General features: G+C 38.5%; 1 protein-coding gene across 1 annotated transcript in view; it reads right to left on the bottom strand.

The window, feature by feature from the left end:
• Positions 1-24,179, bottom strand: part of CFAP20DC (CFAP20 domain containing) — a 64,881-nt gene that overhangs the window by 20,655 nt on the left and 20,047 nt on the right. The window contains 8 exon segments of the mRNA XM_061472839.1: positions 8,845-9,176; positions 14,263-14,429; positions 14,493-14,533; positions 14,619-14,744; positions 14,809-14,945; positions 18,636-18,686; positions 18,689-18,799; positions 24,002-24,158. Of these exon segments, the coding sequence (XP_061328823.1) occupies positions 8,845-9,176; positions 14,263-14,429; positions 14,493-14,533; positions 14,619-14,744; positions 14,809-14,945; positions 18,636-18,686; positions 18,689-18,799; positions 24,002-24,158 (1,122 nt within the window).

The raw sequence follows: 24,179 nt of genomic DNA, 5'->3' as shown, positions 1-24,179 counted from the left end.
TGCCCCTCTACTCTGCTCTTGTGAGACCTCACCTGGAGCATTGTGTGCAGTTCTGGTGTCCTCAACATAAAAAGGACATGGAACTGTTGGAACAAGTCCAGAGAAGGGCCACGAGGATGATCAGGGGACTGGAGCACCTCCCGTAGAAGACAGGCTGAGGAAGTTGGGGCTGTTCAGCCTGGAGAAGAGAAGGCTGCGTGGAGACCTTATAGCAGCCTTCCAATATCTGAAGGGGGCCTATAGGGATGCTGGGGAGGGACTCTTCATTAAAGACTGTAGTGACAGGACAAGGGGTAACGGGTTAAAACTTAAACAGGGGAAGTTTAGATTGGATATAAGAAGGAAATTCTTTCCTGTTAGGGTGGTGAGGCACTGGAATGGGTTGCCCAGGGAGGTTGTGAATGCTCCATCCCTGGCAGTGTTCAAGGCCAGGTTGGAAGAGGCCTTGGGTGATATGATTTAGCATAAGGTGTCCCTGCCCACGCCAGGGGGGTTGGAACCAGATGATCTTAAGGTCCTTTCAAACCCTAACGATTCTATGTTTCTATGATTCTATGATTCAGCTCCACAGAGGTATGATGTATACGGCCCACAGAAGATGTTAAGACACTGGACACTGATTCTTCTTATTTTAATGAACCAGTGCAATAAGGCATGCATATGTCCTAGATTTTTACATACATGGCTTAGTATTTCACATGCAAAGTGCTCACTTTCACTAGAAAAATACCCTCAAGAACTCAGAGGCTACTTTTTGGCACCCATATATGTAGTCTGCCACTTTGTACAAGGTATAAGGTGATGACAGAAGCTGTCAGCACAGCTGCCATCCCTTTTGTATCTGTGGCTTTTGAGGTCCAGGCTTCATTCCTGAATACATTATTACTACCATTTTTATTCTAAAATAATACAGGATGTTTTGCCTAGACCCTTACTGAATGTAAGTTATTAGCTCAGTTACTATTCGTTATTTGTTCACCTCATATGAAGCTTGCTATGCTACACTGGAAAGACTGCTTTGTTGTATTAGTATTCTACCAGATCTACAGCTGCTATAGCTTTTATTGATCTTACTGAAGATGCTGAAGTCCTATTTATTTTCTTATATAGGTGCCCCCTGCATTTATTTGATTATTATAAGAGAAGCTTCAGCTTATCTTTCTTGCCTCATATATGAAGCAACTGGCATGCAGCATTAAAATGGCAGCATGAGCCAGTGCTATGAAAAATAAAATCACTAAGCATTGAAATAACATTTTTTCTCCTTCTCATTTCAATTAAAAAAACACATTGCCCAAGCCTGCTTCTCTTTTCTTTTACAGCTATGAAGAAAGATGCCTCCCATGGCAAGGGGGTTAGAACTAAATGACCCTAAGGTCCTTTCCAACCCTAACTATTCTATGATTCTATAGATTTTTGGAAGTTCTACAAAACAATTCAAAACATTTGTTCCTCCCTCCCCAAGCTTATTTCAAGTTGCCATCCTGCTTTCTTTACATGTTACGGTCTCACTCTAGAAACACCACATTCAGAAAGGAGAATAGATGTCCTATCAGTTTTCTGTGCTAAACATCACGTACAATAAACTCTTTGTAAGAAAGGAGAAATAGTTTGGACTACTTATTTTGTAGCTTGAGATGCCCACTACAGAACAGCCTCCTCACAGATCTTGTATTGTCTCAGGCAATTTTCAAAGAGAACATTTGAAAATAAAATTTGAAGTAAAGTTCACTCTGTAATTTAGGAGAAACTTCTGATGTAAGAATTAATTTTGCAATACTCGTAAATTTGCCTAAAATTAATATTTCATTTAGTAATTAAAAGCTTATCTTCTCTTTCTGCATATCCTCCCCTTCTGATAAAGTATTTTTATTAAATGCTTAACACTGTCACTAGATTGACAAAACATTTTGGAAAGTTTTTTTTTATATATAATGACATTTGCATTCTTCTAGGTTCAAACAATTTACTCAGGATTGTGTGAGTGTAGTTACATGTGCAGAAAACTTTAATTGCCAGCTATCTGCATGCTTGCAATATTACCCAGAGGGCTGCACTTCTTCCTTAATTGAAAATATTTGAAATTAATAATAGAGAACTCTATTAAAACATGAATAAAACACTGCAAGCAAACAGGTCCTTAAAAGTGTATTAAGTAGTTAGCAAATTGACTCCAGGAAGACTTGGTTAAGCATTTTTTTTCTTTAGCAGTCCTCCATATAAGCAGATTAGAAAAGTCTACTTCTCCATAAACTCCAATACCCTCTCATACAAAACCATCCTTTCATACATCATTCTTAAAACAATGAGCACTGTTTCAAAATGGAAATAAAATTATTACATGCCCACAGCCAACAAAAAAAGTCTCCAGTGTTCTCTCACTGTAGTTAATATATGTCAGCACTTCTTTTCCTGAAACATTCAGGTCCTAGAATACTAGTTTCTTCCTGCAGAAGTGCTCCAGCAAAACTACTTGGCATATGTATGAGGTCAGAAGACACATTCAAACAGCTTATTGTATAAATCTTAAAATTGACAACATTCTTAATAAAAATTAATTAAATTTTCCCAAGAACATGTGTAACTGTTTCAAAGAGCCACAAAGAAGATACTCTTACAATGGTTTGAGTTGGAAGGGACCTTAAAGCTTATCCAGTTCCAACCGCTGCCACAGGCAGGGACACCTTCCACTACAGCAGGTTGCTCCAAGCCCCATCCAGCCTGGCCTTTAACACTGCCAGGGATGAGGCATTTATTCTTGTGGTCCCAGCAGTGGTACCCATTTCAAGATATTACTATCCAAAACCCACTCTTACATCAATGATCATGCAGTTGCAAGATTGAACATCCTTGGGTAAAATGACAAAAAAGTTTAAAGAACAGCAATCCTGGGACTAAATACCCTAAAACTCCTTGACTTGTAGAAGAGACAGTTGCAGGGGTATAGGATACACAGCCATCAAATAATAAGTGGCACAGGTAAGAACAGTAATTAAAAAAGATTATTCATTGTTTCTTGTAACAAAGACAAGAATGAGAAAGCACCAGGAGTGAGCCAGTGCATTCAAAACAAATAAAAGGAGGTAATTATTTTTTCCCCACACACAGTAGTTAAAACTCTGAAATCCACTTTCACAGCCAAAGGCCATACAGCTACAAAAAGCAGCTATACACATCTATGGAAAAAAATTCCACCACCAGTTACTCACCACAAAGACAATGCTTTTCACTGAAGGAATTGCTTAGCTATGGGCTGCTGGAAGGCAGCCTGCAGGGCATGTTGGGGAGGTAGCACTGGGTGCTTGCTCTCTCCTTGCTGTTTGTTTTTTCTTTTCCAAACCCTCAGCAACTGAGTGCTGCTGGACAGAAGATGCCAGCTACATACATCTTTGGTCTCACAGGGTATTAGCTGATGTCTGAAAAAAGAAGATTCCTGAAGCCTGAGGAGGAAGTGTGGCCTGTTTCACTCAGATGCTCAGGAATAAATCTAATCTACTCCTAACACATTTATAGAAGAGGTCACATGTTGTAAGATACAAATCTGAACTAATTCTAAGCCCAAAAGAATTCTATCCAAAACCATGGAACATAAACATACTATTTCATTTGTGATTTACAGAATACACTTGATTCTTAAGCTCCAGTTCCTGATTCAAAATACTTCATTATAAGCTGAAAAGAGAAGAATTAGCTTCGTACTTGTTCTTTGAATTACTGCACGCTTCCATAAGGAGACTCCACAAAGAAGAAGAAAACAGGAACAAAACAACACTGATGAACGCCACAATTCGTTTAGTACCCTGGGAATTTAGCCTATGACACAGCCTTACTGCTGGTCCTCAGTAACGTAATTTATTATTTTTCAGGGCTGTTGCAGAGAGACTATGAAGTATCTACATTAACACTTTTTCTATGGTCCCCCATTAATCTATCAATTCAAAGTCTGTTGATTTTCCTTTGTAATCTTTCACACCAAAACTGACGTATTTCCAAAATGTGAGCTGCTCAATGACACTTCTTTTTATCTGTAAACCTCTGTGATTTCTATTTGGAGTACTATTTTGTGTGCCTCAAAAAACTACAAAATCAACTTTGAATAGACTGAGCTCAGTAAATACTGTTATGATGAAACCAGAATGTATCTGGATGAAACACGTATTATTTCTCAGTTGGTGAAAATGAGTTTATCTAATATAGCTTTCTATACAATCTAGTAACTCAATTTCAAAGTAAAAATCACTCACAAAACTGTGTTGTCAGACATGAATTTTCTCTTGAGATCTTCTTTGGTGATTTTTTACTGACAGATCTTTTTAATTGATCAGAAACTCTTTCATAGCTTTCATTTTTTTCAGATCCATTTGGAAATTCTTTAAAGAATGCCGATTTACTTCCGGTTGGAGACAGAGAAAGAGTAGGCTTTAAGCTTTTCTGAGAGCTAACAGAATCTGTTTTGCTCACAGTGGAACTCTGTGGTTTTGATAAGATAGTCTCTTTGAGGTCATGTTTGCTGTGTCCCTAGTTCTTCCAGTATTTATTTCTCCATGACATCCTCTTTAACGGGCTCTCTTTACTGCTGAATCAGATGTTCCTGGCCTGCTGTGGCTGATCTCAAGGTTCTCTGTTCTCTGGATGGATTCACTGTTCTCATCCTAATTTTAGGAAACAAAGCAAGAATGATTCCCTCTCGTCATCACACAGTGCAGTTTTACATAACCTTAACATTTGAAAATGGCTCTTTAATCTCTGCTGCTTAATTCTCAGTCTGCAAGGATTCTAAAAACCAGCTGCTCTTCCTGGCAACTACACTGAGTACAGTACAAACATCTTACATCGAGTAATCAAAAGCAGAAAGAGGAGAGGGAGACAAGATGACACTTTTTAAAGAGTCAGCCCAAGTTTAGAATGCTGGTAACCTCCCAAACCTGAGTGTTACACTACGATCATCATTTCAATAAAATTTATTACAACTGTAAACCTAAAGCAGAAACTCCACAACAGTTACAACCTTTCCACTGAATTATTAATATTCCATATTTTCATCTCATATTTTCAACTTAAATGTAGAAGGAGTAACATGCTGAGATCACATCACTCACCAGTGACAATACTGGAATATCACATTCAGCATCATTTGAGTATCATTAAAGAGTTTTGGGGATCAATTTATTAACCTTATATTCATGCTTAAAACAATGTCTCTGCAAAATATGCCATGAATCAAGAGTATGATGTTCACTCACACCACATCTCAACAATAAACTTCAAGACCAAACATATGGAAAGAAAAATAATGGGGAAACACATCCAGCATGTGCTCAGGATTCTTATTCTCAAAGAAGAAGAGATTCAGAGCAGCCCAGCAGAGAAGGACTTGGGGATGCTGGTCGATGAGAAAATGAACATGAAGCCCAGAAAGCCAACCGTATCGTGGGCTGCATCAAAAGGAGCGTGACCAGCAGGTCGAAGGAGGTGATCCTGCTCCTCTACTCTGCTCTTGTGAGACCTCACCTGGAGCATTGTGTGCAGTTCTGGTGTCCTCAACATAAAAAGGACATGGAACTGTTGGAACAAGTCCAGAGAAGGGCCATGATTATGATCGGGAGACTGGAGCACCTCCCGTATGAAGACAGGCTGAGAAAGTTGGGGCTGTTCAGTCTGGAGAAGAGAAGGCTGCGGAAGGCTGCGTGGAGACCTCATAGCAGCCTTCCAGTATCTGAAGGGGGCCTATAGGGATGCTGGAGAGGGACTCTTCATTAGAGACCGTAGTGATAGGACAAGGGGCAACGGGTTAAAACTTAAACAGGGGAAGTTAGGTTGGATATAAGAAGGAAATTCTTTCCTGTTAGGGTGGTGAGGCACTGGAATGGGTTGCCCAGGGAGGTTGTGAATGCTCCATCCCTGGCAGTGTTCAAGGCCAGGTTGGAAGAGGCCTTGGGTGATACGATGTAGCATAAGGTGTCCCTGCCCATGGCAGGGAGGTTGGAACTAGATGATCTTAAGGTCCTTTCCAACCCTAACGATTCTATGATTCTATGATTCTATGATTCTAAGAAAGGATCAGAGGCCTCATCTCAATTTCATCATGCTGGTCGTCTGTCATATGCCACTGCACTGGATGTAAGGCAGTATATATTACAAGATTCAATAAGATGCTGAAATACCATCTTCATTATGCCTCCCACAGCCAAGCTGCAGTTCTACTGCTCATGAAAGTGATCCAAGTATTTATATCCAAGGTACTGATTTCAGTGAGTCCAAGACTGGAGTCCACTGAATAAAATGCACATTCAAGGAAATAATCCCTCAACGTCATAAATGATAAATGTTTTGGAAGTTTTAGTCCCTCACTTAGTAATTGCCTTAAAACAGCAATCTATATTTCCCTCTTTTCCATGGATTTTTATTTGCCATAAGTTATCTTAAAATCTGTGCTGGAAACCCATATTAAGTTAATTGAAGACTGAATATTACCAAAGAAAACACAGTATTTTTTTCTCCACACACATTAGAGATAAATGGACAACTCTGATTTATCTAAAGCTTAAATCCTTCAAACCTTTCCATGTCTCTTCCACCATTCATATTTATTTAGGCTCTAGAATAACTTGTTACATACTAAATTGTGAAATGGTGCTAGAAACATCAATAAAGTTTGCTTGATTAACTGTAGCACAGCATACGTAAACTGAAGATGAGACTCATTTTCCTGAGGAACAAGCACTTCCATTGATGTGATGTATTCCTTGAAAGATGCAGATGGCAGTTCTGGATACATAAAACTGACTGCTTTTGCTGTGTTGTAATTTTAAGATCATTCTGATGACTCTAGAGGGCCACCTACTAGGAGCAGATGGGATACAGCCCTTGTGTACACCGAGCTTTAAGCCTGAGGTATCAGAGTGAAGTCATCTATCAGCCTTTGTAAGGGCACATTATCTTACTTCTTCATTCTTTGAACTGTAGAAGGACAGAAAAATTCTCAGTTTCTTCATTGAAGGCTTCTCTGATGAACTTGGCAGTTACACGTAGAACACATTTTTGATAGCACTATGTGACATGTGGTCACACCTGCCACAGTCACAGCCCTTGCTATTAGCAAGAGTTCTCGGGTTTGCTCTGGGTTGGGCAGAAACCATAAATGCTGCCATGGCAAGTTTACATGTACATAGTCCCTGACAGAAATTCGAGATGAAAGCACATGCACGCCTAGAATTACAAGGTAAGTCACTTGATGATGAATGGTTCCAGGAGAAGAAGCAATTTTTATCTTAATTTGACTTGATTATTTGACTCTGATAACTGAATAATAGCATTGGACTATTCCAGTTACTTATTAGTAACCAGTAAGGGTAATTTATAAATGCTGTTTTCAGTTTGCAGCCTGAAACATTCCCTCCCCAAAAGGCTGAAGTTACACAAACCATATAGTTCTAGCACAGACATTCTGTGTACCTTACGGCTCACAGTATATGCAACAAAGAGAATCAACGCTTACTTATTTGAAATTCATCCTGAAATTCAACTTGTCTCTTGTATTTTGCAGTTAAGTAAATATTTTTGTAGATAATACTGACTTTTCTACAGATTTAATAAAAAAGTCCTTTGAAATCCGAACAGTTCTGCACTTTTAGAATGGTATCCCATATAGTACTGCTCATGAACTATCAGCTTAACTAAAACTGATTTAATTCTGAAATTCTAGAACTTTGCTTGAGATAAAGTCTTACGGGTTTAAGTTAATAAATACTACACTGCCCTAGATAATAGTAAACGTCCCACAACTACAGAAGAAGAGAAAATTTGTGTTTCTAATAATTAACATCAGCATTTTGGGTTCTCAGAGATGCAGAACATAAAGCAGTTCAGTCCATCTTGCTGTTATGAAACTCGGCTGCATTTTATTTCTCAGCTATATGCAACAGAGCAGAATGCTAAGGAACAGATTCTGTAATTCAAAATGAAGTAGAATGTTCATAAAGGTAGAAACTGTTTTAGCAATTACCATAATGACACAATAAAACTACTGAGTGCATTGACAGCTTGGAGAATTTCTATATAGGATCAGATGATATTGATGTATAAATATATATCAATGTATATAAACATATAATACATTTGCTAAAGAAGTATTTCTTTTCTTTCATTAAATTTATTGCTGAATGATTGCCACACTGCAAAAGAACTGAAGTTGGTGATGCTGACACAGCTCAGACAGGACATAAAGCAGAAATACTAACCATCAACTGATATTAAAAAGCTGAAATTTCTTAACTCACTTTTGACAATAGTGGTGGGCAAAAGAGTCACAGCTTGCAGTTTTAAAAGGCACATGAAAGCCTTATTTTCCCCACTCTTGCTCAACCCTAACAGACTTACATCTTGCTCAAATCTGTGATGCAGGTTTTCCTAAAATCTTTTTTGTTGTAAACATGCACAATACTCACATCTCTGTTGGCACAAGGGCTGACAGGTTTAGGTTTCTTTTGTCTACATGTTACAGAGGGAACAAGTTGCCCCAAGAAGTTGTGGCTGCCCCATCCATTGCAGTGTTCAAGGTCAGGTTGGAGGGGGCTTTGAGCAACCTGATCTAGTGGAAGGTAACCCTGCTTGTGGTGAGGCGCTGGAGGTAGATGAGCTTTATGGTCCCTCCCAACCCAAACCATTTTATGATTTTCACAGCTGTATCCAGTTAGGCAAAGCACCCTGACAAAGACAAATCTACCTGGAGATATACAGGGAAAAGATGATTTATCCCCTGTATTGCCTGAAGACAGAATCTCATCTTAGGAGTTTTACAATGAAGACTACTTTATCAATAGTTACATGTACAAAGTAGCCTACCTCTTCACTGCTGTCAGTTCCTTGAACATTATTTTCAATCTGGGTTTTCCCATGTACTCCGTTACTATCTTGCTTCAAATCCAAATGGAAAATGCCACATCCTGGTGATGTATCTGGAGAATTCCCATGAGGAGCTGATCGAGGTCTTGATGAAAATGTGAAAGTCTCTTTATTATTCACTTGGTGATCACCTGTTTCATTGCTGTGATGTTCAACTGAGGCATTCTTTGGCAAGGTTACATTACAGCAGGCTGAATCTTCATCAGCTACAAACTGCTCGCTCCTATCCAATTGAACACTCTCAGTGAGACTTTCTGGAGATACCCATTCATCTGAAATGTAAAATGCTTATTTTAATGCCAAATATGTAAGTTGCACGTTACCCTGATTACTCACTTTCTCTGGAGGTTGTACAGCAAAAGAAGTTTTTCTAATACAGAAACATTCTGCTTATCAGATTTATACAGCTGGAAGTGTGAGGAGGATGCAATGAAAAAGATCAGGCTGCTTTCCAGGTGAGGCAAGGTTAAATCAGAACATTTCCAGATCACAGTTCAAAAAATCCACAGGCTCTGATAGATGACGTGCAAACATACTATTTGCAAATCTGAAACTATTTAACTGTTTTGAAACTGTTAAACTGAATTTCATTCTAGGGAAACATCATTTTATTAAATTTGGCTATTGATCTTTTTCTTCAGACTTTTTTGTGGTTGACATTTAAAAAAGAAATCATGCATAGTTGGTGGAAAGTTGATATTACAATCTGATGCTTCTTTATTACTGAAATTCTACACTTTATGTCCAGAACCTATGGTTTAAATCTTAATTTCAAACTATAGCTCTGATGAAAAATAGTATGATATGAAAAGTGAGTCAAGATCTCTGTTTCACCAAGTTCCCATGAATACAGGCAGAAATCATATGCCAATTTTAAACCAACAATAACCTACAGAAATGGATTTAAAGATTGAGTGCCCCAAATAAACATGAAAAGGCCATTTTTATACTCTTATTGTTAACTTACATTTTACTGTTTGGAATGATTGTATAGAAAAAAATGCCAATTTGATTGATTAAAACCAATTTCAAACAGCATCTGAGAAAAGGAGAATTGCTCAAGTATGCAATACTCCCTTATCTTCATTCAAAGTAGCGTGGTGTGGATTATTCACTAGATCTTGAAACTTTCTGGCTCCACAGAACAAAGTTACCATTGTTAAAAAAAAAAAAAAAAGCCTCAATAAAAAAAAACTAAAACCATAATAATAAAGTAGCACTCTACTAATAAAATCCTTGCTGCCACAGAAGAGAGTAAGTTTTTTATGAAATTCTATTCTTTTTAGTTTTGCTAGAGAGAATTATCACTTCAGGCAGATTGAGCTGCTTTGGGGAGGGGGGGAAGTCTCAGCCACCATAAATGAAGGCAAAAGAAAGATGAGGGAGATGCTAAGAGAAACAGTTGTTTTCTCACTGAGTTGCTGTGATTTTCCCAGTTTACTAAAGATAGCTAGTAAAGCTGCCAAACTCCAATATTCTAAACAGCAGTTTTGTCGTGGTTTAAACCCAGCCAGACAGCTTGTTCACTCACTCCCAGTGAGTGGTGCCAAGCTGACAACAATCGAGGACCCTCCCCCCCCCCCCACCGGGGCTCTCCCCTTCCCCGCTCCCGGAGGAACGGGGAGGAGGATCGAAAGAGTGCAATTCCTATGGGTTGAGGCAAGAACAGTCCAGCAAACAATGTACAACACAAATCACCACCGCTACCACCAATGACAACAATGATAAGGGAAAATAACAAGGGAAGAGAATACGACACCACCGGCCAAGAAACGAGTCCCACCCGGAAGCCTGTGTCCTTCCAGGTAACTCCCAGCTCCCCCCACCCCAGGCATGACGTGCTGTGGTATGGAATACCTCTTTGGCTAGCCTGGGTCAGGCGCCCCGTCTCTGCTTCCTCATGGCTTCCCTCCTCCCCGGCAGAGCGTGAGCCTCACAACGTCCTTGGTCAGGGTAAACATCACTTAGCAACAACCGAAAACATCGGTATCACCAGCACTGTTCCCAGGCTGGAAGTCAAAACACAGCACTGCACCAGCTACCACGAAGGAGAAACATGACTGCTACTGCTGAACCCAGGACAAGTTTGTACTAGGAATCAGTAAAAAGTGGGGACTTGACATATGGATGGCTTACACCTACATGTTCCAGAAGAGACTTCAGTGTGTAGATGAAGACCATCTATAGGCATAAGCCCCAAGCCTTTTCAAGTAAATTCTTTTTATTTTAGATAATCATGCTGCTTAAAAACAATCTAGTAGATCGTTGTCTACTGTACAGAAAAAAAGTCTATTTCACAAGTATATGGAAATGGCACCTTTTAATTAATAAAGACATGAAAGGCACATATGTAAGTTATGTAATTTATTTTAGAAATGTGTTGGTCTAGACTTTTCCAGAGCCTCAGAGACATTAGTGCTTTTAAGACATTCAAAACTTTTAAGAACCAACTTTCATTTGTATAAGCCAAATGACCTTCTCTTCTGATCAACAGCTACAAGTTTTTCAAAGGAGGATAGTAGAGCAGAATTGTCCTGTCTTTGATCACTCAAGATGCTTAGTCAGCAAACTGGAATTATGTTTTGGATGCTAAATCTACAGTGGTTTAAACTCTTTTTATTTTTTTCCCCAAGACAACTATATAAAAATTTTCACCTTGCTGCATTCTTCAAAACAAAAAATATCTTCAAAATTTACTTTGCTAAAATATTTTTCCTATCTTAGCACTCTGTGATCTTCTGAACAATCTGGCACCCACCCTTTCAGCTTAATCTAGACACATTTTACCAGGTTTCAATGGCAGTGGCTTGAACAAGACCAAGATGTGTAACATATACTCCTTTAGTATTCAGAAGGCCTTTTCGCCCATCATGAAATTAGGTTTGACATGTATCATGCTGTATTTGCAGTTTTCAAATACGCACTAATAGTTCAGACCACTGCAAAGAGCCCTGTATGGTTATACACAAGCACTTCATGAGAACCTGCTAATTTTTATGCACAAAGGACAGTGAATGAGTAGGGAGAAATGGCTTCATATTTATTATGGCCTACTGACCTAATAACAACCAGCTTCCCCAACTGCTTCACCTTTCTATTCTCATTTTAGAATGCCTTCTAATGCAGTTGTTGCTGTTTAATTTGCAGAGGTCATTAGAGATAAAATTTTGTAATGAATTCTGAAGCAAAAGAAAAGGTGTCAAACCACTTGGGGTTTGGGATTTTAAGTCAATTTTGAACGAAGTATCAAAATATGAAAGAAAAAATCTTAAGTAACTGTTTTTGTCAAGTGTTCAGAGAACAGGAAGCAGTTAAGACGCCTAAACTCCTGCCTCCTTCTACTGGTTCTGCCCCAGACATCCAAAAACTTTGTACACATCTCTTCTCATTGTGATTAAAAATAATGTCTTTACTCAGATGTAAAGCACTCCAGAAATATAAAGAAGTACTTTAAAAGTTTTAGTGTCTGCATAACATTTAGCTTGAGTATTCAGGTTGTTCAGTCTAACATCTGTAAAGAGCACTTGCTTCCAGAGATGTTTCCAAGAAACATGCTTGTGTTAGTGGAAAGTTAAATGCAAGTATTATGCAGGGGAAGACAGAAAAGTCTGTAAGGCTTTAAGATGGCATTTTATGCTATGAAGATCAGCAATTTCTACAGCCTCTAGTCAGTGTAGTATTCTGTTAATAGCCTCCAAATGAAAGATGTGAGGAGTTCTGGAACAAAACAAATCCTATTTTCTCTCTACCACAAACTATACTGGATTTTCTTTTTAACTCAGTGTTTCCATATTAATTGTAATGAACAATTTGAAGTATCTTCTTAGCAAAATACGCAAACTACTACATAATCACAATACTGCAGCAAACAAGACAAATGCAAGAATGATCACCTAAGCATTTAATTAGTTCTTCTACACAGATTTATGCTAAAGCTTCTAATTACAGCCAAACATTCTAATGAGGGCTTCAGTATTGCCTAAATAAGACTGACAAACTATAAACAACACTCATTTTATCCCTTGCTTTAAAACAATTTACCTTGGTAAAGGTACTGCACACCTGCTACAGAAGACATGCGGAACTGGGGTCTATAATAAATCTAAAAGATACTATCATGAATAGCAGGGACTAACCTCTAAGGTAATCAGAACCTTAATCAGAGGTTAGCAGTGACTAACCTCTAAGGTAATCACTTATGAAAGCTCCACTATCCCCATGATATTTGTATCAATATTTACTCACAGTTCTTGTTGACAGAACTTGTTTTGACCCCAGTAGAGGTGGGGAGCCAGAGACCACATAGGCTTGATTTTGCTTGGGGAATGTGGTTTTATGCCACTGACTTGTCATAGGTGTATGTGCATTAGCACTTTATCAGAAGTCGGACTTGATGATCTTAAAGGTCTTTTCCAACCAAGTCAGTTCTATGATTCTAAGTGGCAGAGTTATGCTTTTGGCTAAGTCATCACCACTGAACAAAGTTTGTGACTTGTTGACTATGAGGCAAGATCAGTTGTTGGGAGTTTCCTGACTAGAACATCAATCCTGGGGTTTATGGGGTTACAACAGCTTTCATTCTCATAAACGCATGCAGTAAAATAGCAAAAAACCCCTAACAGCAAGTATGGATTACTGTCATTGTCCCTGTACACAATGCCTTCTAAACATCCCAATGATTAAACAAAATGGAAATAACCCACAATATGAATGAAAATTTCTTTGGTTAATGATGGCTACACCTTTCAATAGAAAGTAACACTACTTTTTCATAGAATTAAGGATTATTTTTGCCACATTATGTACTTTCCAGGCATATACAAAGCAAGTTGACACTGCATGACAAAAAAAAAACCACACCTTTTGGCAGATAGGTGTGAAAGGGAAATACACCATAAACTGATGTGGCCTTCTGTGGGGAAAAAAAAAGTAATTTCACCACTGAACTTTAAAAACAAAACCAAATCCCCCTGATACTACATAGACACCATAATTAATATCCTAAACTCTTATCTGGGACAAGTAAAAGTTCTCACACGTGTGATGTTTGAGTCTTTAGTGTTAAATTTAATAGGGATTTAAAGAATAAATTATTTTTAGTTCTTTCGCTTTAATCAAGAGAGCATGAAATTTTTCTTTTTTTATTCATCCACTGTCCTGGCACTCTGCTTAATCCTGCAAATCTTTATCAATGCTTAAAATCAATTCTCTTGCAAGGTGTTTGATTCCCACAATCCTCCACAACACATACATTTATATTTTCTATTAACTGCTTCTGGGTGCTCTGAAATTTATAAGAGTCAGTCCTCCACACCACACACAACTTTAATATAAAATAACATAATATGAGCACCATACCACTGGTTATCTTCCACGTGGTTTTGGATGCATCTTTTAAAGATAAACTCCTATGACTGTTCTTGTCTGCTGATGGTCCCTGTGATGAGTCGAGCTGAAAATCTACTCTTCCACTCTCAGAGGTATCCCGAGTCTGAATTGCAGGGTCTGAAATACAACCCAAATACCTGTGAACATGCGTATTGTGTACTTTCCTTACTTCTTACTTGAGGCATGAAGAAACAGCATACGCAGATTTATCTTGGGATACAAACATCTTCCAAATGCGAATCTTGTAGGGCAGCAGGAATATGACAGTCACAAGGAAGTAAAAATTTAACACTAGGCATAGAAGAAAGGCAAACCACAGCAGTTACAAGAAAAGGCTTGCAGAAGTCTGCAAAATGATCAAGAGTTTCACTTGCCCTCCACTGGATGTTACAGTATCTCTTATTCTGGAGGTCCACAACCAAACACAATGCTCTGGACATAATCCCACAGCTCTTAAAAAAACCTTTAGTGTGACTCTGCTTGTCAGCAGTTCTGTTGTAATTTAAGCCTCCTTACCTCTCCAGATACCCTTGTACTAACTCCTCTGTTTGAAGATGGAGGTGGCCCAAGGATCTTTGATCCAAATGCAATATATGATACATCCTGGGTTTTACCTGTGCGTATATTGTGATGTCCTCAATTAATTGAGCTACCTAAGAAAAATAATAGTTCTACAAGAATTGCACTACTTAGAGAGAATGAATATTCATTTCTTCAAATCAACTGAGAGAAATAATTATGAATACAAAATATCTATAAAAGTTACGCTCCCTTATAGCACAATCCCTAGAAATATGCAGGAATAGCAAATGCACATTTTATAGACATGTTTCAACATACAAGCTTTCTCTAAAATGGGGTTATTTATAACAAAATTATCTGCATTATTTCTTTAGAACTAATTAAACCATCATTTCTGACAGGAAGAAAAGCCAACTCTGATTAATACATAACAGAATAAATAAATAACAGGAAAACTTAAAAACAGGAAAACTTAAGCAAGACTGTCAAGATATCACTCACAGCTCAGATGAGAACTATTTACATGTTGCTTGCTTTATGAAATGACTGAATCTACTCTGTTATCAGGGCTGATCTCTAATATTGCAAACATACTCTATTCCTGTTAAAACCTTCTACACTTTTCACTTTTCCTTTACTGTTTAACACACAGGTGCATTTTGATAATTAGTTTCAAGCACAGAAAACTCCAACCACTCAGGACAACAAACATGAAGTAAACATGGAACACAAGTGAATGCTCCAAAAGAAGGAAGAACACGGAAAGGATTACACATTCCTTTTATCACGTGATGTGGAACTTCATCTAATATCTAGTTTCCTATTTTTTAATACTACCAAGATTGTCAGTGAATTCTCCTTTCCAGAGCTGATAAAAAGGGTAACCTCACATTAATTTATAATGTCTGAAGATTTTTTTCTTGCTATAACTTCAGTGTTAAATTGCTATCTCACTTTAGAGATCTGACACCTCCACAAAGCAATGAGTAGAAACAAAACTTTTTGTTGATTCTCCTAAGAATTTCTCATACACTTATTTAATCTTCTTTCAAGATCAGCTTTATTTTCAGTGTCATAAGAAAGGTATCATACATTAGCCACCAAATAACATAATTTACTGTACTAATAAGCACAAAAGAAGCCACTTTCTCCCATTACCTTCTCCCCTTTTTCCTGATGTGACATTTGGTTGCAGCTAACAGCTGCTGTTTCACTAGGACTGGCTTAACATCAATTCATTTAATTTGCTGACTACCTTGGAATGTTGTTACCTCCACTTATAAAAGCTGATTTGCATGAAAATCTCTCTTTATGAACACATTAACTGACTGCAATTAATTATCTACATCTAGCCATAACAGAGTGTTGATGGCATAATGAAATAATATGTCATTAAAAGTTGATGATACTAAAAATAATTCAGGCTTTTGATTATCAAAGAAACAAAGTTTAGTAGATAAAAAGAACATTTCCCAATTAAAATTTACTTAAATATAACAAAGCTTCCATTTTCAAAAAGGCCAACTTCAGCAATTTGAAAAACATGTCTGGAAGAACATGCTATGTTCTTAAAATTGGATTAGAAATAAAGATTAAACTGAAGGCATTTCCTCTCATACAGGCCAAAGATGTTATTGTTGATTATTTTACTACATATACCTAAAAGCTATAGATCTTTCTAGTCTGGACAATAAAACCTGAGCTGTTTTTTAAATGGACATTCATTATTCTGTTTAGATCTATCATTCACACTATTTTACCCATTTAAGATGTACAGTCCCTTCTATTTTGACAATTCAGACAAGAAGCATTGATTTTTGAACAGAGACACTGAGAAACTGAATTCCAGAGTTTCTTCTGCTATTTCAAAAGCAAATTTAGAATCAAAATTCACAAAGGAACTTTGGCTTTACTGCTTGCAGGACAATAATATTCTAAAAATATTATTTCCCCATTAGTATTACAAAAATGGGACATGTTAAAAAAAGCTGAATGTAATTTATATAAGTAAACGTATAAGGGTCTTACTTTAGGCAAAAATTTAAATCCCCTGCTATTAATTTCAGCTGCTGTAATGCCTTTACTAATGAAGTACATAAAGACAGACATATGAAGTACCTAAAGTTAACAACTTAAACCAGCATCAGCACAGTAGCTTAGTGGGGATGATAAAATCTTTATGATGCTGCTGTTTTTTTCCATATTGCGGTAAAAGCAGAAGAAAAGGAGTTTAAAACATTTTCTTAAACTTTTCATATTATCCAGGTTGTTCTCAAAAAATACTTTTTCAAAGTTTATTTTTTCTTTAGAGTTTCATGAGATGCTACACCTTAAATACTATTGTTGTCTGTGACAGTCTTGTCTTTTATGGTATTAAACTTCACCAGTAGTTACTGTTCCCTGTAATTTATGTTATTCCTTTGGTCTTTTATGGTATTAAACTTCACCAGTAGTTACTGTTCCCTGTAATTTATGTTATTCCTTTGGTCAATACTTTGCACATGTATTTCCAGAGCATTTTAACAGAAATGGTGGAAATTATTATTTACTGAATTCAAACACTGAAGATGAGAATCCTCAAGACCAAGAAAATACTGAGCACAGTGGAATACAAATGTGTCTTCCTCACGTGCAGCACCACTTCTAACATTGCCTACACCAACTAAGATGTATTGGAAGTGGATTCCGAAATGAATTTGCTTGTTCAGAACCACTTCTAAGCTACTTCAGACTTACCTCCTTCTCTAAAGATGTTCTAGTGCCTTGTATGATCAATCTGTGACTCATAAAAGATGGTACATTAAAAACTTTAGTAAGACATTGCAATTATTCTATGGGCCAAATTAAAGGCTTAGCCTTGTGTTTTGTACAGAAGCCAATAGTAACGTAACAAAAGTACAGAAGAAAGAGGGTGCCTATAAAGAGAGAGTTCACCTGTGTATTTTTCTAAGCTCTAGCAGTGAGTTGTTTATGCACTTCTCAAGTTTAAGCTGAAAATATCAATTCAGTATTTTGAAAGGGGCAAAATTATTAGTTCTCCATAAAGCACATCAATGGCGCATACAAAATATTCTCATTTTAAAATCCATTATAACTCACTTTTTTAAGAAGTCCTTGCACATATTTAGGATATTTACTGTTGCAAATGGATCTACAGAATAACTTATCTACAAAAAAAGTAATATCCTGGGAGTGAGGAAATGGTATTTTTGATATATTTATAATTCTAATCAATGAAATGATGAAAAAGATGGGATTTTTTTCAACAGTATTTTTTTCAAAATGGGATTTTTTGAACTTATTAGAAGCGTTCAGGCTGCCCACAGATCTCAAACTATAGGACAGATGTGTCTGCTCATGTTAGTACACCTATGCTAGAGTTGCCATAGTTTGTAAGGCACTGGAACTCTTACAGTTTCACAGAAAACCCCACACTATTTGTACACATACAGTATAGATCATAGTCACAGTATTTTAATGTGGGGAGTGAAGGCAATAAGATTTGCATGAAAAAGTTTGGGAATGAGCTCTGAGGCCTTGGTGCTTGACAAGCCCTGCAGTGATGAGTTGGGGCACTGAAGGCCAGGGAAGGTCAAAAAAAGCTGGAGTCTCAGCTGACCATGTGGGGGTTGGGAGAGCATTGTGATTGGACTATTTACCTGGAGAGGGGCCAATAAGATTGAACACTGTATGTATGTGCAAGTTGGGAAAGTAACAAACAGGAGGATAAAAAGGGCTTGGTTGCAATAAAGGGGAATTCGAATCTCCTCATCAACTTGAGTCTGTCTCGTGAAACACCATATTTTAGTACAACAGAATACCTGTTTCTTGCAGTCTTACTGGATGTGTCCTGCATTTTATTTCGACTTGTGAATTTTAGTGAGGGTCAGCAATTGTATAACTTGCGGCACATCTTTATTTAGCCGGCAGGTTGGAGGAACAACATCTGTGGGCTCACATGGCGTAACTGGAGCACCACACATAGCTAGAATCAAACACATGAACTTCACTCAGATGACACAAGAGAATTAAATTCGACTTAAGTTATTTGTTAGGTTCCACATGTTTCAGTTCATACGGTTATAACTATTTAATAGATTACACCAATTTGAAAATTTTGTTGCAGTTTTCACTTTTAAGACAGATGTGTATCAGTAACAAAAGATAATGGTCCATGGTGAAACCCAAGGGGTTGGACCACTCTGTGGCTAGCCTGCCAATTACTTAAAGCAGAGGGCATGAAACTAGCCATCTTAGTGGGATCGCCCAAGCTTTATATGCAACAGCCCTTAATTCCCAGAACATGGAACACACTTTTAGAGCTATGTCCACCAGCATGGAAGGGATATCTTATACCCATCCTACTATCAGAACAAGGAAACCCCACTGAACAGGTGTTTGAAAAGTTAAGCAAATTAGGGGATCTACTAGGGCTGGGCTTGGACAAAGCGGTTCACAATAAGGGAAAAGTAGGAAAGGAGGAGATAGAAAAAACCACTAGCCATCCTGTGTCCTGCTATGCAGATAATTAAAGAAGAACTGCTGATAGTGCACCTGAGTCTTGAGCAGGCCAGAGAGTGTTTGTGTGCATGGGTGCAAGGTTGGGCTGGGAAACAGCCTGAGGAGTGATTGTATATAGAACGGAATTTATAGTGACTGAAGACAGTCACTGTGATTTATGTGGTTTCTGTTTGGCTTCATAGCTCAGATCTAAACCCTCTGGTGTTCCAGCAGGCCGCCGTGTGGCTGTTCAGGCCTGGAGGCGAGCGCTTGGATCAGGGGGGAGACTACTTTCATGGGTGTTAGCTGGGTGGTCTCAGGAACCTTATGTTTCTTTTAAAGACCTACTGGACAATGTTATAAAAAGGCAGATTGATGGCCACAGGGCTGCTCATACACTTTTATTTTGGCTAGTATATGAGGGTGCTGGTGAGGACTGTGGGGCTGTGCTAGCCCCAGCCAGAGGAAAATTTACAGACACTGCTGAGTTTGTTGGGACGTGTCAGGATGTCAGAGCAGAGGTTCGTAGGGCTTCTGTATTGGCTGCTGCATTAATTATTCTGTTTTATTGGTCATATTAGGTCACATTCCAACCTGCCTAGCCCTTTAAGTGTGGGTAATGACATAGCTGACTCCCTGACTGTTAACACTGCAGAGTTTACTTCTGCAGCTGCTTCACATTCCTTTTTTTTCCATCAGAATGCTTCTGCTTTAAGGAGACAGTTTAACCTGTTTTCTTCTCAAGCAAAGCAGATTTTGTCAGGTCTTGCCCTGACTGTCAGTCAACAGCTCAATTCTCATTTGCCATGGGTGTAAATCCTCATGGCTTAAAGACGACTGTGGTATTGTGATCCTTTGGGCCCACAGAAATGGAAAGGGCCAGTGGAACTGATAACTTGGGGGAGAGGTATGTTTGTGTCCTCCTACCTACAGGTCCGTGGTGGCCGCCTGCAAAGTCTGTCAAGCCATACCATGAGCTGGACAGACAAGTTGAAGAACCCAATGCCTCAGCTGCAGGAGCTGACCTTGAAGACCCTGAGCAGAATGAGACAGAGGAAGAGAAAAAGGGATGATTTGCAAAACATCACTTGGGCGCAACTGAAAAGTAATGACTTGAATATGTGTGCTTGCAACGTAGCTATGATTAGAGGCTTTGATTTTGTGTATAAATCACCTGTATTTACTAGCCAGTTGCTAATAAGAAACTACTCCTTGTACCATATGGATTTGTCACTTGTAAAAGAGATGTCAGAGTATGCAAATTTACTGCAGCTGCTAGAAAATGCTAAGGCAGAAGCCAGAAGGATTGTAATACGATGGTACTGTTTAGAGGGTGGGAGAACCCCACTGGTGGGAAATTGTCTGGTCCCCCACTGCCACCAGCATCTTCATCACACTGGTGCACCCTGTGGTAGTTATGCTGCTAACGTAAATCTGTGTATGTTTTGCCATAGTAGCGACCTGTTACTGGATGAGGCAGGTGGAACCCTTCATTGACAAGGTGCAAGGACTGAGGTTGGCCAAATACCTCCTACCATAATCAAGGACAAGACTGGGTTGCCTCTGCATTTGCCACCAAGAATAACCTTTAGCTCCACTGCTGGCTACAACCCAGCACGTGTTGAGCAGTGGGGATACATGCCACGCCAGAACTTGATGTGAGGGATGGCCTCCTCTGTTATAAGAGGGCCATCCAGGAGGGATGGGCAGGCCAACTAGCCAGTGGTTGGCACAAGAGATGATCTAGTCTAAATCCCCTGCTCAAGCAGGGTCATCTAAAGCAGGTTTCATCGTTAGCATAATTAACTATTATAAGTAATAATAATATAATAAATAACTATCATATTTGAATCTTCTATTCTCAAAAGCTAATGTCAAGAAGCTGCTCTTGCGTGATTTAAGATTCCTTAAGCAGAAAAAGGGATAAAGAAAGCCAAGGACTGTGTCTTTGGAAGTAACAACATCTATCTCCAGGTTCCCAAGACTCCCAGTGTATCTGGCCAATGCATTGGTGAAATCTTGTTTTGGAGCCTGGACATCACTGTTTTGCTTTGCTTTTCCTCCATATCATATGGAGATTTGTTACCAATTTGCGAAGAACCAAAGCCAAAGTGCTCACTGCCTTGATTGTGCAAAATAAAATACAGCAGCAACTGATCTTTGATTTTAGTATGTAAGCATGGGTGTGAAGACTTTGATGGGTTATTTTGCAAGAATTTAAGTGACTACTCCAGTTCAATACATGCACAAATACAAAAGTTAAAGACCCTCACTAGCCAGCTAGCAGAAAACACCAGGTGGAACCCCTTCCAGGGATGGACACGGGGATGGGACTGGCTGTGAAAAGCTGTTATATTATTAGTGGTAATAGGTATTGGGGTTTTATGTATTTTACGTTGTGCTCCTTGTCTTTTAGGGCTAACCCATGCCCTTATAGACAGTATATTATATAAAACTGTAGTATGGATGGAAAAATATTGGTGTGTTCCAACCACGGACCACAGGGTGGCATGTGTCAGTGACAACAGATAATGGTCCGTGATGAAACACACAAAAATAGAAAAGTACTGATTGGCATGGGTTGTGGGAACATGACCTTGAAAACAGGCGAGTTAACACTGCTGCTAGTAAAAGGGAGTCTTATACCAGTAAACATCTGTTCGCATCCTGGCCACATGTGCGCTGAGGTTGCAACTGGTAATTTTCCACTACAGCCTGAGGTGGGATATAAGGACCGGTGCAGGGATGGACAGGTGAAAAGACCAGATGCGCATCTTGATTTGGGGGACGCCCTGATGACTCGCTGCCTACCACCACTCTGACCAGGCAACATGTTCCACCTCCTTCTCCTGCTCAGCAACCAGGGGTTGGTATGTATGTAACCTGCTTTGCATTTATATATATATACATATATATATATATATATATATATTTGCTTTGCACTAATAACTCAATAAATAGACCGGAGCATTTGATTGTCTACACTGTGTTTGGTGTCCAGTCTTCGTACATGGGAATCCTACAAACCTGGAACAGTATGTAAGTTTCTAAATGACAGTGTGGGTTTAGTCTAGAAAAGAGAAGGCCCAGGGGAGACCTTCTCACCCTGTACAACTACCTGAAAGGAGGTTGCAGCGAAGTGGGGGTTGGTCTCTTCTCCCAAGTAAGAAGTGTCAGAACAAGAGGAAATGGCTTCAAGTTGTTCCAAGGGAGGTTTAGACAGCATATCAGGAAAAAACTGGTCACTGAAAGGTTTGTCAAGCATTGAAACAGGCTGCCCAGGGAAGCGGTGGTTTCACTACCCCTGCAGGTATTTAAAAGACATGTATCTGTGGCACTGAGGGACATAGTTTAGGGGTGGACTTGGCAGTGCTGGGTTAACAGCTGGACTTGACCTGAAAAGTCTTTTCCAACAATTCTATGACTTGCCTAGATAAGAAAATAAGCATACAGAAAACACTAATGCTCACCAGCTGTGCAATAATCATAGAATTGATAATCCAGCAATTAAAACTGCAGTTATTTTACCATGCATACAGTTCATTAAAGCTGCCTACTCATTAAGTACATTATGCAATTCTGGAACTCATTTAGAACATTTACGCACATTTCAAAAACTGTTTAGAATGGAAGAGAGAAAACTATGCACCAACAGAATTAAATTAAATGAAAGCCAGTGAGGTCTCTAACTGCAATTTCTGCTGAGAATTTACCAGATTCTCTTTGCAGCCATTTTTTGAAGTAATTTTTCTTTTCCAACCTCACCAACAAAGAGGAGAAATCACAATGATCACATACTCTCCTTTATTTAGGTGTTCCAAGTGGAAGATACTTTTTGTTATACTTAGAATACTGCTAACTATCTATCCTTCAGAAGCCAGAAGCCTTTTTTCAGGTGTACTCTATCAAAGCCACAAAATGAAAATTTGAGCGAAATTGAAGTTGAGCCATACCTGGGGCTCCTCTAAAAACAAGAAAGTGCCAGCTGTGCTTTTTCATTTCCTCCTCTATTACTGCAACTGTCAGCGCCGAATGAAACTCTCCCCTGGAAAACAGAAATCTAGGATTATGCTGCTAGTCTGGAGACTGGTCAAACTTTGACCAATATCCTGCTCTATTACAAATATAATATCTCATTTTTCAGTTCACCACCAATATTATGGTTCCAATGAACAAAAGGACATGTTAGGATATAGGGACTAAAAAATCTCAGAGAGGCATTTATGATAGTTCCATAGTTCTGTTTCTTGTAATACTGTTTTGTTACAGTTTTGCCTTGGATTATTTAAGGAAGCAATCTTTCATCAGCTGCTTATGTCCAAAACTAAGAAAGCAAACAGCAAATGCTGCTAAGTTTTTCTTTTTACTTTCAGACACTCTTCTCTTGGCCAAAACCAGATTTCTATCAGCTTAATGTACCCTCATTAAAACAAGCTCCCTACTTGATAAATCTTGCCAGAATTTCTTTAACAAAATACTTCTAAGGAAGTCAACGTTTAAAACAGAGGAGTACACATACATTTAACTAGTTGCCTAAAGCCCAACACTAGCAGATTCTATATGCTGTGCTACCACTTCAGTTTTCATGAAATCATGTAATCTTTCAAACTGCCAATCTGATGACTAAGAAGCTTTTGATTTTAATACGAACAGTTATGATTAAGACTACATAGTAATTGTAACACACCACCTTTCTCAGCTGCGTCTTGAGGCTTGGATTTTAAAGTGAAGATCTTTCTCAGTTTACAGCTAGCTGAAATACTAATTCCATCCAAAGACTGGAAGGCAGCTCCTCTGAATATTTCACTGGTGAATCCTACCAAGTCAATACACATATTGCACCACTAGAAGAGAAACAATACTCT

This window comes from Pezoporus flaviventris, unplaced genomic scaffold (assembly GCF_033815535.1).
Source record: "Pezoporus flaviventris isolate CSIRO_AGI_PZ_B2104156 unplaced genomic scaffold, CSIRO_AGI_Pfla_v1 ptg000073l, whole genome shotgun sequence".
NCBI lineage: Eukaryota > Metazoa > Chordata > Aves > Psittaciformes > Psittacidae > Pezoporus > Pezoporus flaviventris.
This window is presented reverse-complemented; position numbering and strand designations above follow the sequence as displayed.